Source organism: Gobius niger (genome assembly GCF_951799975.1).
Source record: "Gobius niger genome assembly, chromosome: 8".
NCBI classification, from domain to species: domain Eukaryota; kingdom Metazoa; phylum Chordata; class Actinopteri; order Gobiiformes; family Gobiidae; genus Gobius; species Gobius niger.
Genome location: NC_136859.1, coordinates 30,387,777 through 30,405,886, shown reverse-complemented (window position 1 = coordinate 30,405,886; position 18,110 = coordinate 30,387,777). Strand labels below are relative to the sequence as shown.

At 41.4% G+C, this 18,110-nt stretch overlaps 1 protein-coding gene across 1 annotated transcript in view; it reads left to right on the top strand.

Moving 5' to 3' along the window:
* Positions 1 to 731: 731 nt before the first annotated feature.
* LOC306966747 (uncharacterized protein) overlaps positions 732 to 18,110 on the top strand; it is a gene marked incomplete at both ends in the record, with an annotated part of 49,986 nt that continues 32,607 nt past the window's right edge. Inside the window, 6 exons of the mRNA XM_079561561.1 lie at positions 732 to 831; positions 1,602 to 1,869; positions 2,113 to 2,176; positions 12,398 to 12,601; positions 12,761 to 12,780; positions 13,602 to 13,891. Of these exons, the coding sequence (XP_079417687.1) occupies positions 732 to 831; positions 1,602 to 1,869; positions 2,113 to 2,176; positions 12,398 to 12,601; positions 12,761 to 12,780; positions 13,602 to 13,891 (946 nt within the window). The remainder of the gene's footprint in view (positions 832 to 1,601; positions 1,870 to 2,112; positions 2,177 to 12,397; positions 12,602 to 12,760; positions 12,781 to 13,601; positions 13,892 to 18,110) is intronic.

Genomic DNA, 18,110 nt, shown 5'->3' with positions numbered 1-18,110 from the left:
AGAACACAGTGACTCCTACATTTTTCTCCTATATGACAAACGTCAATAATGCGACAAAAAAAAAAAGTGAAGATATTATAGAGTAATAATTAAAACAATGCATCAAATTTGAATAATCATCCCCTTCAAATTTATCAGCCTGATTAGTGCCATTTTCCTAAGTTGAAAGCTCATTATCTCCAGAATCCAGTCACGGAAGTATAGTCCTGCTCTTGCTCCAATTTGGACTTGGATTTTGTACTGAATAGATCAGAGAAAGCCTTAAGATTATTGTATTCTGGTGTTAGCAATAGAATCTGGAAGGAATTAGTCTCTTTTTAGATTGGCTTGAGAACACTGAATGAAATCTACATGCACAAACAGAAACATGAAATCTAAGTTACCTATGTAACTATGGTTCTACGAAATGTGTGCGCCGCCCTTAGGCTGCGCTATTGCATATCTCTCGGAAGCGCCAGATTCCTGCCCTGATAGGATCAAAGAACTGACCGCTCCAATCACACTTGGGGTCCACTCATCCCTGTCCCCTATAAAAGGGGGACTCTCCCTTCAATCGTCTCCTTTGAACTCAGTCATCGAAGAGAGGTCTTGCCTGCTGGGCCCGTAGCTAAGGGCGGCGCACACATTTCGTAGAGCTATAGTTACATAGGTAACTTTGATTTCTACTTCAATTGTGTGCTTGCCCTTAGGCTGTGCTATTGCATAAAGTAACATGCAGCCGTGGCCGACCGATGTACTCCCAGCAGGCATGGTCTCGCATGATTGGAGCGGGCCCAGGGCAACTCTATGCATCCCAGGGAGCGGCCCAGGTAACAGGGGCCCACGGGCAGGGTGAGGAGTAACCAATAGCCGTGAACAACGCCAGGGCGCCTCACCCAGGAAAAAGGCAATTGGGGAATGCCTGTACTAGCCGCCTCTCCCAAGAGCACTAGTGCAGACTCCACCCCTGATAACGAGGGTGCCTGAAGCCTCTACCAAGAGTGCTGGCCACCCGAAAGTAAAGATATGGTCCAGTTTGGCCAGGCCGATCGGGGAAAGGCCTAATTCTGATCACCCTGGACCTGAAGGCGGACATAATGACCTTCGGCTGAAAGGCTGGGTTGGGCCAGAGTACCATCAGCCCATCACCCTCAGAGAGGGACATGTAGGAAGAGTGCACAGAGAGTGCACAGAGATCTCCCATCCTCTTAGCTGATGTCAGAGGTTTGCAGTCTTGTAGGAAGGGAAGGGCCTCCTGGTGGTTCCCAGAGTAAATAATAAACATGGTCAGGCTGCATTTCAGGTTCATGCAGCAAAAGTCTGGAACAGCCTCAATGAGGATCTGAGACAGGCCTCAACCCTGAGCATTTTTAAGTCCAGGCTGAAAGGACACCTTTTTACTGCAGCCTATGGAGATTGAAACTTTTTTATTTATTTATTTTATTTTATGAAATTGTAAGTAATGATTTGTTTTCTTCATTTTCATTGTGTTTTTAATGCTTTTTTTGTGTTTTTAATGCTTTTTATTCTATTTTTACTATGTTTGGTGCTACTGTGAGGCACATTGAGTTGTCATGTACATGAAATGTGCCATACAAATAAACTTGCCTTGCCTTGCCTAGGACAGAAAGTCCATCCCTGCCTGGCGAATGGGTTCAAACGGGGGTCCCAAGAGGCCCTCCAGTACTGTCTGAAGGTCCCAGGTCGGAACCGAGCGGCGCACGGGCGGTCTAAGCCTACGAATGCCCTGAAGAAACCGCTTCACCAAGGGGTGACTGCGAGCAGTGTGGACTCCAAACCTCATATGCCCGGCAACGATGGCTGCCGCAAAAACCCTAAGGGTTCCCCTGCCTTTCTCCAGCAGACCCTGGAGAAAACTGAGTACATCCTGTATAGAACAGGATTTAGGGTCCAGTTCCCTCTCCGAGCACCAGTCAGAGAAAAAACGCCAACAAACCCTGTAAGCCCTGGTCGTAGACGAGGCCCGAGCACCCTGAATTGTGGCAAAAACTGAAGAGGGGAGGCCAAGGTTTAGCAACTTGCCCCGTTCGGCCTCCAGACCATTAGTCTGCGCCATAGTACCGGACGCGACAGCGACGCAACCACTGGTGTCAGGCCCCATTCGTCCCGTAGGGCGCCCCCTCTGGACATCCCGTCCGCGCCGACATTGCGAGATCCGGCGGGGGGACCTGGTGAGGTAGGCCACCACTGTGGTGTTGTCTGACCGAACTAACACGTGGTGACCCCGCAGATGAGTGGCAAAGTGTAAGAGGACTTTCTGCACCGCCTCCATCTCTAGGAGGTTGATGTGTCTCGGAGCCAAACACTGCTTGCCGTGAGATGGCGCAGTACTCCGCCCCAGCCGGACAGGGAGGCGTCCGTGTGATGGAGCACGTAGCCCATTTGAACCCCCCGATGGAGGTGCTCCGGGTCCATCCAGAATTCTGCTTCGGACCTTGCGGTGGGAGACAACCACGCCAGCGTCCAGTCCCTCACACGGCGGGACCCGAGGCATGAAAACCAACATTAGAGGCCTCTCATGTGCAGTAACCCCAGTTGAACCACCGGGTGGGCTGATGCCATCATGCCGAGCAAGGACCGGATTCGCCGTGGTACAATCCACGGGCCATCCAACACCTGTTGTCCCAGATCCAGAATCACTGACTGCCTTTCCAGGGAGAGGGAGGCCCTCATGCCCCTGGAATCCAAGCGCAAATCCAGATAGACCAATTCTTGGGTCGGAGACAGTCGACTTTTCTCCTGATTGACGACCAGCCCCAGCCCCAATCGATTAGTCCTATCAGCCCTACGAAATTCAAAGCAAAAAATAAGTATATGCTTCAGGTGACTGAACATATCAGGAGCTGCATAGATAAAATCTACTTGTACCTCAAAGTATGTGTCAGAGGGGAGTACTGCACCAACGCAAATGACCATTAAAAGCCATTTAAAGTGTGGGAGAATTCAGATGTGATTTCCTGCATTCTGGTGGGTTTTAGATCATAAATAATACTTTTAGCTGGCCTATTTACTGGTGTTAAAGAATTACTTTTCTGGGGCCCCATTCAAATTGGGACCCTTCAGCAAATGCCCAGTGAGCCCCCTTCATCGTTACAGCCCTGACAAAAGGTACAATGAAACAGCATTGTGCATATTTGAGGACAGTCAGTCACATGAAGGACAGAACCACGTGTATTTTACTTTTAAAAACATTTGTTAAGCGTTGTTTGGATTCTACTTTTAAGTCATGTCCCTCCTGTTTCTCTGCCTCATGTCAGTCATTCTACTTATTACCAACAAAAGGCAAGCAGCATATAATTTAGAGAATCTAAATCTAAGTATTTTTATAGCATGTTTGATTAAACTCTGAATATAATTATTCCTATTAATAGCTATCAGAGTCACAAAAAGAACGCTATACAAATAGCATTAAACAAAACCAAAAAAAAAGCAATTAAACTCTATGCTAAATTGTACAATATGCATGTTGAGCACACACAGGACTTTGCACAATACTTTTTTGTCAGGCTCAACAGAGAACACACAAAAAATATGTAAATGCGAGAGTGCTGGGGTAGAAAAAAATATACACAAATGACTCTGCTGCGAATCCACTTTTGCTGACTTGTTTTGCACATGATCAAACACTTCCATATGTAATCGTGTCTTTACACTCACCATGGAGCTGCCTTCACCACCATGGTCTATTGTTGCATATGACATGCTGTATTTGATCCAGCGGGATTCTCTACCTGCTGCTATTAGATGTCGGATCACGAGAAAAAACTCCCATAGTAAATCTGCTTTAAGTATCAGACTCCCTACTCATCAGTCCACAGATCTAACTGGACACTTTACAAACACAGAGCATTGGACTGTGTTTTCACCCGCTCTGCATCGTGTCCCTTTGCTGTTACGCTAAAATAGCTCCAAATTAAACCTTGTCTTTCTGTCACCGCGCCGTTTGGACACGTTTGTTTTGTTGACGCGCAGCTGCAGACGCCGGAACAACCAATAGCGCAAGAGCAACGCTCTCACATCATTCTATGGCCAATGATACACACAATGATGCGCAGCCGCTTCCGCTCCTAAACTCAAAAATGCGCTCCAAGCGCATTTTTCTCATCTGCGGCTCGCGGTGCGAAGCCGATTTCTGTCCGAAAATGTATAAAACACATCATCACTAAATAAATAAAAGATCGTCCTGCATTGTATGATTATCTATATGAGTGTATACAAGTTTAAGATTATTGTTATGATTTTTATTATGATAATTATTCTTATTACGACTATAGCAGTAGTATTGGGTGCTTATTTCATAAAGAGAGAGGAATATTGCCTGACATATGGCAGTATAGCTACACCACCTTGTCATTTTTCCACATCAAGACTTTCCCTCAAGTCACTCTGCTGCTCTTTTTTTGTGGCCTCGTCACTTTTCCCAAAAGGAAAGCAGTGAAGGTGGATGACATCAAGTTGATTGAGGCCTAGACATGCGTTCAGTTTAACAAAGAAACAGGTGGAGTTAACAGCGTGGCGCTTCTCAGCGCTCGCCTGCAGTGTACATGTACGCGCTCTGCGCGAGAGAGCTCGGCCATGAAAGGCGCGTGCAGTGTATCACTGTCGTAAGAGCAGACGAGCTGCGGCGCGGACAAACATGAAAATAAAGCGTCTACAGCCACTCGCTGCTAAAAGTCAGGGATTTATTTTGGTTGAGCGTGAGATATGAGGGTTGTAGCGTGAGAGCGTGTGAAGGTACTCAAATGCGCGTGTCTCACGAGGAAAGCGTGAGATTTCACAGCCCTTTTCATCTGCAGTTTTCTGCTCCAAACTTTCAACAGCGGTTCCGGTTCCCGGGGGTAGTTTGAAATTGAAAAATGTTAATTACCGGGGAAGCCCGAAATAGGGGTACTGTAGTTTAAAATCTTTCCACCGGCTCCAAAAGGTTGAGAACCACTGCCCTAGCCAAGACTACCGAGCCCCTTCTTTTATATTACATACCCCGCCCCAGTTCTTTGGCGTAAATGTTTTCTTTTTACGGAAGTAGCGGCATACGTCCGGGTAAAAAACACACAAAAAAGTAAGTCCTGTTTTCTTGTTTAAACTTCACAAGACTGAAAATGCATATTATCATTTAGTATTGTTGTTCAATGTTTTGTCAATATTGCTTTAAGCTGTTGCGCTCAAATAAATGAATCTCTGTCACCCAGGCGTGTTCAATAATAACAAAGGAAAGGTTTATTACAGTGTGTAGCTTCATCCTCACCACTGACTGGCATCATATCGATTGTGACTTGATTTCTATTTCATTACGCAATAAATGTATGAGAGGAAGTTCAAAAGTTGAAAAAGAGAGTGCCATATAGGATTTCTTTTTCTCATGAGGACAGTTAAAAAGAAAAAAAAAGAAAAGTAATGACAGCCAAGTAAACATCTATTATCTAGTATTGTGTAACTTCATGGGACTGACTTGCTCTTTGTTTTACCCAGATTCAACTAGTTAGTTCCTTGCGGTACGCTATTGCTTTGAGGGTTAAGCTCAAATGAAATGTATTCCTTCCATCCCAAAGTGAATAGGTCTTAACCAACCCTCTGAAACATAGTGTGGTCTTTCTCTTTCTCTGTACAGGGAAGAGGATTTATTTGCATTATGCCTGTCACTGACACGATCACAAAGCGCTTCACCATTGACCATTGTGTCAGTAGGAGGTTATCTACTTAGCATACGTATATAGACTATAGATAACAAACTATTGTGCAGCTAAGGTGACTCCGGTTTAATATGGTGTGCTCTTACAGAAGTAATATGGTGACATGATGTGGATATATAATTATTTATATCATTTTTTTTGGCCCTAGCCTGAAGAGGGAAGACAGATTTGACAGATTTTGTAAGAGATGATCAATATTAATTACAAGAAGGCCCTCACATAATAAGCTAATAAGATTATACTTCAGTGTTTTAATTTTCATGTCCAATGCACGTAGTTCTTCATTAATGTATGTATTAATTCACTTTGGTGTAGATCCTGCACCTTCTGCTGGAGACATTGAAGAACTTGCCAGTGGCGTCACAGCAGGGTTTTGAGAGGACACTTGCTGAGCTCTTAAATGTGGAAGGACGAGCCGTCCCAGAGAAGCTGGGTCTACAGGAGCTTGTGTTCTGGACAGTCCAGCAGTATGGCCAACAGTCTGTGTATAAGGTGGCAGATGTTTTGGTTAAAATGGGTTTAAGAATGGAAGCACACAGAATGTTGAGCTTCCACAGTAATCCTCTTGAACAAAGTAGGTGTTTTATATTTCAAAAGATTTTTATCTGTGTGTTGTAATAAGTTGTGTGTGTTTATGTATGGATTCATTATTAATATACTGTATGTATTCTCTTGTTACTTGTTAAGGTTATCCTTTTGCAAGATACTGGAATAAGGTAAGTTCGTTTATAAGCATCAACTTTACTACATGTAAACAGATACACAAATGTTTATTAGGAAATGATGAGGAAAATCATGAAAAATGTAAACCACTTTAGTCTGCCAAGTGTTGTTGTAAAGTGCATAAACTTTGATTGATGAAAACCTGATGCAAAATACAATGACTGAGAGAAAAAAAGGGCCAAAAATGGTTTCTATTTAGTTACATTTCAGTCCTAATGAAGAAATATCAGGCACTATGCAATAGTACAAAAACAGAAAGTAAAAAACAATATACAAAAAAACCTCAACATTTCCAATGAACACAAAAAAAACCTTCAGGTCCGTCCTGGGCTGCCCCCTGGACTCTGGAGGAGGTGAGGGACAGGAGGGTTTTACCCAAGCTCACCTCCATCATGGACAACACCTTCCACCCACTGCACGGGACTCTACAGAAGCTGAGCAGCTCTTTCAGTGGCAGACTGAGATACCCTCAGTGCAAGAAGGAGCAGGTCCTTCATCCCCACTTCTGTCAGACTGAACAACAAGACTGTAAAGTAACATGTGCAATAACCCCCCCTTTTGCAAAACTATTGCAAATAATAAGTGCAATAATCTCTGTATCAGCATCACTTTATTCTCTGTAATAATATGTCGCGTCACTTACTAAGACTGTAAAGCTTGCACTGCCAATGCTGACTTTGATATTCTACTTTTTATAGTCTGTTCTAATTTTTATTTTATTTTAATTTCCTGCCCATTAAGATTTCTTGCTTTTAATCATTGTACATAAGGATTATTATACGGATCTTATCTTATCTTATTCCTCTTTTTACTATTAAATATTTCCACATTTCCTGTCTATTTTGCACACCCTGAGTGATTTTAATGAGAGCCTAGTGTAACAAGTGAATTTCTCCATTGTGAGATCGATAAAGGATTATCTTATCTTTAGCAAATCGAGATTACGTGATTTTCAAACCTTTGTTGCAGAATCTAAAAACACGTACACGATATTTACACAAATGGACGGACATTAAGCAGCATCAACAGCTTAATACACTGTTTATGAATTGTACTAAACCGTCAAAATAATGTAATTAACAGCTATGTGCAAATTATGAATAGATGTTTATGCCAAATTTTTGATGCTGATGTTGACTGTTTAAATTCACAGGTGATGGACGATGTTACACAAAGAGATGCACTTCTGGACATGATCCATGATCTGAGTCACAAAGAGCTGAGTCACCTTGAGTGGTTTGTCCAGTTCACCTGTTTGCTGTATGGCCTCTCATGGCTTGATCTGGAGAGTGAAAGACAAAACCAGGAGTTACAAATAATGGCCACTGAAGGTCATCCATTAACAGCCAAAGAAGAATGTGCCGCTATGATTAGAGCTATGGTTGTCAAACACTCACCAGTAATAATGGAAGATATTTTTTATGAGGATGAGAAGCCTGCAAATGGAGTCCTTCTCAGACGGTAATTAATAATAATAATAATGCATTTTATTTCTTAGGCGCCTTTCTAGACACTCAAGGTCGCCTCACATCCACAAGTATAATTACACAACAATTAAAAACAGTTAAAATACAATGTTAAAAACAGCTTGAATAAACGGACGATGCAGTTGTGGTCGTAGGCTTGTCTAAACAGATGAGTTTTGAGGATGGATTTGAAGTGTGGGAGTGAGTCGGTGTTACGGAGGTCAGGAGGGAGTGTGTTCCAGAGCTGGGGAGCAGAGCAACTGAAGGCTGTACTCCCCATGGTGACGAGGTGGGCGATTGGGGCGGCAGTGAGGCGTAGAGAAGAGGAGGAGCGGAGAGAGCGGGCAGGTGTGGAGATATGGAGGAGGTCAGTTAGGTTATGGAGGGGCGAGCTTGTGGATTGCTTTGAATGTGAGGAGCAGGATTTTATATTGGATGCGGTGGGTGATGGGGAGCCAGTGGAGCTGTTGAAGGACAGGTGTGATGTGGTTTATGGAGGGGTGTGTGTGATGATGCGGGCGGCTGCATTTTGGACCAGTTGGAGTTTGTGGAGAGTTTTCTGAGGGAGGCCAAACAGCAGGAAATTGCAATAGTCGAGACGTGAGGTGACGGTTTACAAGTATGGCAGTGGTGTGAGGGGAGAGAGAAGGGCGGATGTTTCTGAGGTGGAAGTAGGCGATGCGGGTGATGCTATTGATATGTGCGGTGAAGGAGAGGGTGCTGTCGAGGATGACACCCAGACTCTTTACCTGAGGGGAGGGGGAAATGTTTGAGCCATCAATGGGAATGGAGAGATTGCTGATTTTATTTAGGGTGGATTTGGTGCCAATGAGAAGGAGTTCAGTTTTATTGCTGTTCAGTTTGAGAAAGTTAGAAGTGAACCAGTACTTTATTTCATGGAGGCAGTTAGCGAGAGAGGAGGGTGGGAGTGTGGAATTAGGCTTACTGGAGATGTAGAGCTGGGTGTCATCCGCGTAGCAGTGAAAGTGTATGTGGTGTTTTCTGAAGATGTGGCCAAGAGGGAGGAGGTAGATTAGGAACAGTAAGGGGCCGAGGACAGAACCCTGGGGAACACCTGAAGTGACAGGGAAGGGACGGGAAGTAAAAGATTTGAGTTGTTTTTGTGACTTGTGACTGCATACCACACAGTGGGCAGTGAAAGTGTAAGCACCCCGGATCAAAATGTCTAATAATGTGTATAATAAAGCAAGGGGAAGTTGAAATGATCTCCTATAGGCATGAGCTTTTAGATGAGACATTACAATAGCATTTCTGAGAGAAAGAAAATCAGGTTTTAATTCCACCATTTACATTTTAAAATAATAGATTTATGCCTCAAAGACGTCAAATATGGCTATCAAAGCTTTAAACTCTTTTCTAGGCAGCCAAGAGTCTGTCAGTTCTAGTTTAAGGGACTTTAGCCTTTTCTTTCTTTCAAAAGTTTTTCAGAACTGGCCTGTCAGTCACGCACTGCTCTTTGGACGTCCATCCACAGATCTTCAATGATGTTTGGATTGTGAAGGCCACAGCAAAACCTTCAGATTACGTCTTTTGGTGTCATCCATCGTGGATTTTGAGCTGTGTTTATGATCATTACCTGTTTGTAGAGGCCATTCACTTTTTAACTTTTTTTTAGCTTTTTCACAGATGGTGTTAGATTTTCCTTCAGAATTTGTAGGAAATTTATTTAATCAATCCTGAAATACAAACCCAATGGATGATGGATCCAGCCCCAGGATTAACAGTTCACGATTTTCTGTGCCCCTTCAAAAGGACCTTTGCTCAATCAAGCCAAAAATATTCTACAGGAGATAAAAAAGTTTAGGCGTAACATTTTGACAAGGCTCATGCATTTTGGAGACAAAAAACAGAGGTTAAAATAGTTAAAATAGAAACTTTTTGAATGAGTAGAGATGGTTAGGGGGTGCTGACACGTCTGATTGCCCACAAAAACACTTTTATTTATTTATTGACCTTTATTTATTGACCTTTATTTCTGTGCTTGTGTCCCAATGACTAATTTTGGGTTTACACATAGGCACGATGCGTTACGAATGCCACGAATCCACATTCGTGGCCGAGGATCACGGATGTGAGTGGAATTTGATGATTCGGGGTAGAGGTTTCACGCGCCGCCACAAACTGTTGCGACCTGTTATTGCGTGTTGCGATTAATGGCACAAATTATTACACGCGGTCACGGATATGCGTCCCGCACTGCTGCGCGCTGTAGTGGGTTATTGGGAATTGTTGCGTTCAAAAAATCTGTCAAGAATTGGGCGAATGTGGACAAGATCGGTCAGGTGCCCGCATCGTGCCTATGTGTAAACCCAGCATTACGTACAACACACAAACTATCCCCCAGGGGGTGCTGCAGCACCTTCAGCACCCTGGGTTCCCAAGGCCTTGGTGCTTAAACTTTCTCGACCCACTGTATATGTTTCCTAATTCCACCATTTCTACATTTCTTTGCACGAAGTATAACTACACTTTATTGGAACGACACAGACAGTACGTTTTTACACTGGAAATGCAAACATGGATTCAACCCTTACAAATAACAATTTAAGTTACACGGGTATAGAACATATTTATCATTACTATAAAATACTGAAACTCTCTTACAGCATGATATCTCACCTCTTGTGTATTGTTTTTACTTAGAGTGGTGGATGCCTGCACTGCAAACAAACGTGAGTCTAATTACACAACAGTAATAACTTTATGCATGCAGCACTTGTGCTTCACACAGTCACAGACAACATGAGGATATGTACAGCCATGAAAATGAAAATTACTCATAAAATTAACTCAAGTCCAACTTGTCCATTAAAAATTCACAATGAGAAGAAATAATATTGAAAAACTAGAAATTAACCTTGAAAATTAAACAAAGAAAATGAAACTACATGGAATATTTCTTTCTACTCTCTTTCGAGAATGTATTTTTATTTGTATTTTCTTTAGTTCATTGATGTGACAGTGTGCATAACTTGTTCGAGATGAACAATCAAACAAACAAATATAGCAAAAAGTTTTAGGCTAAAAGTGTGTAGTTAAAGACGCCTTATTGATTTCTGATTGATGCCCTTTATAGGCTCATTACAGTTCAGTCCAGAGGTGATCAACTCTGTATGACGATAAAAAGCATGGGCTGCATTTTGCTGATATTTCTTAATTGATAAAAACAAGTCTGGACTACTTTACTCATGTAATTTTCAAAAGGTGGCACAATCTGATCTCTGACATGGATCTTAACATTGTGAGTGAGAATGTAATGCTGCTTTTGGATGTGCTCAGGGCCAATAATGACATACTCTATTTTGTCCGAGTTCAGTTTTAAAAAGTTTGCATTTGGATTTTTGTTAATCTAAAAAACAATTAAAATACAATCACGATCTCCCACCACAGAGGCGTCTATGACGCTCCATGCAGGATCTATTGTTTTTCAGGGTTTCTAGTAGGTTTTCCTGAAGGAGTATGGAGTATGTGGTTCTCAGCAGTGAAAACCTTCCTGGAACAATTGATCCTGTAGCGTCATAGAGGCCACAGGAATGGAAAGTAAAGGCACCGTGCTCATCACTATAGCAAGTGGGTCACTAAAGGGACAAATATGCACTATTATATTTTTGGATTAAATGTTTCTTTCTTTTTTTGCATAATAAGTTCCAAAATGCACCTTGAAAGATTTCTACAGTAAATACATCAGTAAAAATTGACTGAACTACTTGATCAATAGTATATGTACTTTCACTCAAGTGATCAAGTACTTTGACCACCACTGGATGAGAGAGGAACCACGTTACACTGACCCCAGAACCCTGGGGTTCACAGGCAGATGGAACAGTGCGTCAGCTGCTCTGGAGGCGTCTGCTCCACCTGCTGTATCATGTACTCTTTTCTTATGCAGGTTCAACAAATGGTGGCTGTTATCAACTGTCTTATGGAAGTCTTTGGACATCTAAATCTGAGTGAACTTACTGACCTGAAACACTCACTCACCAGTGGAGCATACTCTGCCATACCATGGTACAGGCTGTGCCATTATGAGGTGTCCCAGCTGGTGTTTGTTATCGTTCAAACATATGGCCAAGGCTCTGTCGAGCTCACAAAGAGCTTATTAGATTCTATTGGAAGGACAGATCTAAAGCAAACGCTGGAGTCAACATCAAAAAGTGAGAGACACCTCATTGATTATTTAAATCCATGTATTTTATGTGTTATTCATTACAATATCTTGTTTAGAATCTCCCAAAGGTCGCTGGTTGAACAGGGTCATCCAAATGGTGAGGAAACATAGGCGAGACAATAATGGAGTTACCATTGTCCTATTTGTCACTATGGACTCTGCCTGCTATGTTTTAAAATGATTTACTTTGTCTTTATGACATTTGGTGGATGTGCAGTTTATCAGGACTGCGTTGACTTAAGTAAATGCGTTATAGCAATATATATATATATATTTAGTATGATGTCCTGTATCTTTTTTATAACCCGTTCCTGTTCTGATCTGAGCAGGTAGCAGCAACAGCAGCTGTAAATGAACTGTTTGGACAAACTCTCGTTGGGTTCAGTACTGAAGATCTCAAAGACTTTAAAAAACAGTTTTTGCTGAAGACCATCTTCCGTCCATCTTCCCAACACCTGGACATGAGACTGTTCGCCATCACCACAGCTGAACAAACAGGGACTCTGCTGTTGCACACCTACGGCTGGGAAGCTGTATGGACAACATACTGGGTTTTAATGAATATGAAAAGAAACGATTTGGCCAAAAAACTACAAGACATGTCTGGCCTTCTCATGGGTAGGTTTAAGTTGTGCACATCCTGGGTAGAGCTGAACGTGCATTAATCTCTCTTCACTGTCTTTTCTTCTCAGGGAATGAACCAAAACATCAAGTGAGTGTAACATTTCATAAATGCAATATTTAAGTCTGAAAAGGGACATTTAAAAGCACATATCTACGCTGTAATCACAGTAAATCAAAGTTCTTCCAAAATTTGTTTTTTAACACAAATACAGTATTGTTGAGACATTGATCATAAAGCAAAACTGAATTGAACAATTTGCTTTTCACAATCACTGCCAACCTGCAGAAAGTTCCAGGCTCCTGTGACCCTGCTGTAATTGGAACAATTGATCTGTCTTAAAACTCAAATTATAAACATTTTCCTAACGACTGATTTGACAAGGTAATGCTGTTTTTTGCCATGGGATATCAAATTAAATTATCGGAATGAGGACCTACTGCTCTTTTTGCTGAGTGAAATGTTACGTGACTTTACAAAGCTGTTATCAACGGAGTCAGTTTGTGACTTTTGTGACTTTTGTTCAGCCTATGATTTAATAAAAATGTGGTGTTTTATTGCCTTCAGGTTGCAGCTCTGAAAGATCTGAGAGAACATCTTTGCAAAAGGATGAGTGATCTGTCCAATAAGGAGATTGATCAATTTAAATGGATTCTGCAATTGACACAATATAAAATGGACCCCACGTGGATCCTGGAGGAGGCTGATGCAGATGCTTTGGTAGACCTCATTATAGAGACAAAAGGGCAGCGCTCCTTAAAGGTTGTCACAGATGTTTTGAAGAAAATGAGCAGATGGGATCTGATCTCGCAAATACCTACAGGTATGTTTACTGTCATCAAGGGGCACATTCAATTTCAACAGATATTTGTTCAATCTGAAATGACATTTTTGACAGATATAACACACAGAACACAGGATTCAAAAGTCTCCACAGACTTGGAGTGGAGGATCCAGGCCATTCTCGAGCAGCTGACGGACAAAAAGGAGACACAGGTTTTTAGGAAGCATCTGCAAAGCTCTTGTGAAAGCAATTTATCAAGACGCTTTGTCCAGAACTTCCTCAGGATGTTTTCAGGGTTAACAGACACAGTGGACCTTCTGATGGCAGTTTATGGAGAGTCACGTTCCTTTGGCATTATAAAAACAGCTTTGACAGACATGGGAAGGCAAGATCTGGTGAAAATAATGTCTTTTAAAGGTATTAATGGATGGGTAGTAATATACTTTTTAATGATGTTTGTAACAAAATATCTCCTTTTTTAGAAGGATCCATTCAAAGTAAGGAGCTTCACTTTGGCTCTCGTACAATTGCAAGGAAAGACGTTCACATGGAAACTTCATGTGTAATGGTAATTACACTCATACATTGAATTATTCACGTCATTGTAGTGATTTGTTATTTATATATTTACTAATGATTCAGGATGTCTGGACCAAACTGGACCCTGAAGTGGATAAAACAGGAAAGCAAATAACTTACAGGTAAAAAATGTTTTACTGCAGGGCTGAGTGCTTTTGAAAAGCAGCAAGGAAAAAATATTGAAATCTATCTTATATCTATATCTCATATCTAAACTGAAGAGGAAAGATTCACGTCTATGGTTATTTATGAATGAATGAATCTCTGTTCAGGCTCCATTCAGAGGCAGGACAGTATGAGTGCAGTGTGTCTGGTCTGCGTTGGAGCTGTAAGGAGAGCGTCACTTTTCTGTACAAGTTTGGCTCCTGGGAGGAACACATGGAGCGAATGGAGGCCATGCAGTACATGCCAGCAGGACCCCTCATCGACATATCTGTCAAGTGTGGAGAGCTGGATGTGGTTTATCTCCCACACTGGATCTGCATCGGTGAGCTGCACCTGCTACGTACAGATATCATGGTTTATGTCATGGTTTAGATGTTTTTGTGGATGGTCTGACGCCTCAAGGAAAATCTAATGTTTCATAGTTTGAGAGAATGAGAGAGTTTGGAAGTGAATTTTATTAATAGAATGTTGTTATAGTGATCCAAATGTTTGTTAGTCGGGGCAGTGCTTAATTTGACCCCGTTTGGATGAACGCATTCCCTCAATTATCAGTTTTTCAGGGTAAAGGATCCGGGAAATATTCAGGAGGATCCGGCAAAGATTTGATCTGATGTAATAGTGTTTAATGAGAATGTTCCAGCAAATGTTTTGGCCTGTTCCCTGAATCCATCACATCAGACCAAGAGTGTTCCTGAAAATACTAATTTACAAATTAAGCACTGGTCAGGGGAATTGGCAAACACTCCTGTTAGATTAACATTTTTAAAAGTAGAGAAAGGACCCTTGGAACAACTGTGCTGCTGGGACAGTAAGAAGAAATTTGAGAATTTGAGCTCTTAACAACACAATTCTGAGGTCTAAATCTACAAATTTAACGGTCCTCACAGGCTTTGCAGAACTCACTTTTTCAAGACAAAAGTATGAGTAGCTAATGCTTATTTGCAGCCAGTGTGCGGGAAACACCAGTGTCACATAGGCCTTAAACAATAAATGACTGACACAGAAAAACACACAAATGGGAAACACAACTTAAATGAACCTAAAGATACAGAGGAACACAAACACAAAATTGCCTACTGGCCACAAAGGCCAGCAGCCCCAAATGGCAGGTGAGCTTGGCTTTTATAGGCGTGGCAGTTGCAGATGTCCAAACAATTGACCAGATGTTCTGATGCTTCATCAATCAGGAGTCGGGAGCAGTGTTGGGGGTAACATTTTACAAAAGCAACGAGTTACAAATATATTCCTTTTTTCAGTAACTAAGGAATAAAACAGTTAAAATCAGTCAATCACAAATTAAGGGAATATATTAGTTACTACATTTCAAGTAACTTGAGTTACAAGTGCATTTGAATGTATGAACAAAAAAAAGCAGTCTGTAGTTAATGTCCTCAAAACAAAGTACTAAAGAGTGGGGGAAAGCGAAGGAAAAAGGAAATCTCTGACTGTGCTTTTGCTCAGTGGCCTTACTACTATTTTCAGTTTATATTTTGCCAAAAGTAACTCAAAATAGTGTAACTCAGCTACATTTTTGAAAGAGGAATATGTAATACAATCATATTACATTTTTAAAGCCAGTCCTCCAATCCCAGGCAGGGACTCCCACAGCCAGGTTTCCATGGAGGGAAAAGAGAAATTAGCCACACACACAAAACTAATACTAAAGAAAGGAGTCCAGAGACTTGGATTGTATTTCCATGTCAGTTTTTTTTACACACAATGTTGATTTCTTTACAGACAGCCCTGACACACAGGAGAAGATGGCTGTGTTACACATTGATGATTGTGGAGACGTTGTGGAAAAGGTTACAAAGGCCACCACTAACCACGTGAGGCTCCCAAAGCCAATATTCTCTCCCAGGGCAGTGCTGATAAAACTTGGCATTCCCGTGAAAATCCACTGTAGTATTTTGATTTACAAAACCAACACAGCTTTTCTCACCCTTCATGTTTACCTCATCCCTCAAGATCCGGGTCTCAAAGAGGTAAAATACACACAAGAAAACTGTACTGTTCTTGCAGCGTCTTGTGGGGTATGAATATGAATATGAATAGGCCTAAAGTAAAAAGTAATCTGTTTTAACAGGCAATGGACTGGTCAGAACAGCAACGCGGATACAGCATTATCCAAAAGCCTCACCCTGACAAGTCTCTTAAAATTCGTGACCAATTTGTTTTAACTGCAAACCCAGATACTGTGGAAATTACCCCACAGGTATAGGTTTTTATTATGTTTTTAAAGTTAATGTCACTTCCTAAAAGTGGACTGGGAGTGAGCAAATGCTGCTGTCTTCATCTTTGCAGAAATTAACACTCAGGTATAAAATCCCCCCAAACTTCTTTGAAGTGTACACTGAAAATCCAGACTTTATCTTCGAACTACGACTTGCCCAGGAGAGAGAGAATGCACTTGTGTGGAGCTGTAGAATTCGAAAAGGTCTGAGTATTTTCACTTCATTGACATTATTTACTTTTCTGTGATCATTGTGGAATTGATTTTAAATATCATCACTTTAGATGAATATACTGAAAGAGCAGCAGGTAAGAAGTGCTTTTATAACGTGCCATATCTTAGTAATACAGTTACCTTTCACAAACTCAGATAGCCAGGATTTTATAATTACTATGTTTGGTCATTTTTAATTTCATTTTCTTTAAATTTTCAGTTGTTCCCCATCCACAGGGTAAGGCATTTGTGTTTATCAGAATTAAACATAACATACTTTTTAATGACTGTTCTCTGTACCGTCTCAAGGAGCTCAGCTTGTTGACAGATTTGAAGAAGAGCTCATTCAGAGAGTGGACAATGTTCCAGTAATCTTAGATGCACTTCGAAGCCATGGAGTGATCGGTCGTGAAGCCTACAGTACGATATTGAATCTCCCCACCTCTCAGCAGATGATGAGGGAACTTTTCCGAGGCCCGCTGAGGTCCAGTGGAGACCGCGGTAAAGACATCTTCTACACAATACTCAAGGACAAATGTAAATATTTATGTGAGGAGCTAGAGAGGTTATAGACAGCCTATGGTGATGCAAATACTTTTTTATGCAGCAGACAGATTATGACTGATGACAATAAACTATAGGCTTATAGATTTAAAGATCAAGTATGTTGCATTTTTTACAGGTTTAAATAAGGCTCTGCAATCAATTATTCATATTGAGTACACAGTGACGTCTCCTAAATTTCAAATTGAAGAATGGTGGAGTTCATTGGATGAATATTTTTTGTTTCATTGTCCTTGACGGTGGTTTTATTCTAAGTTTGGAAAGGCAAACAAGATGTACTTGCGCTTACGGGTACAACCTGTAGGCCCCTTTATATTCATCGTCTGAACAAAAAACAAAATATTGAAAAGAAATTAGCTCAGCAAATTGGAAAATTATTAGAGGGAAACATACTTAAACATATTACAAATATATATATATATATATATACATATATATATATATATATATATATATATATATATATATATATATATATATATATATATATATATATATATATATATAAAAACTCTTCCTCACCCTCCGCGGGCGGTCTCTTTTTCCTCCTGCTTGGGTCCTCTACCAGAGGCCTGGGAGCTTGAGGGTTCTGCGCAGTATCTTTGCTGTTCCTAGAACTGCACTTTTCTGGACCGAGATGTCTGATGTATTTCCTGGGATCTGCTGGAGCCACTCCTCCAGTTTGGGGGTCACTGCCCCGAGTGCCCCAACGACCACGGGCACCACTGATGCCTTCACCCTCCAGGTTTTCTCCAGCTCTTCTCTGAGCCCCTGGTATTTCTCTAGTTTCTCGTGTTCCTGAAAAATCAATAACACCAGCAACTTCTTACCATCTAAAAGCACTGCCAAGATCCAAAATCATCATCCAGAACTCTGCCGCTG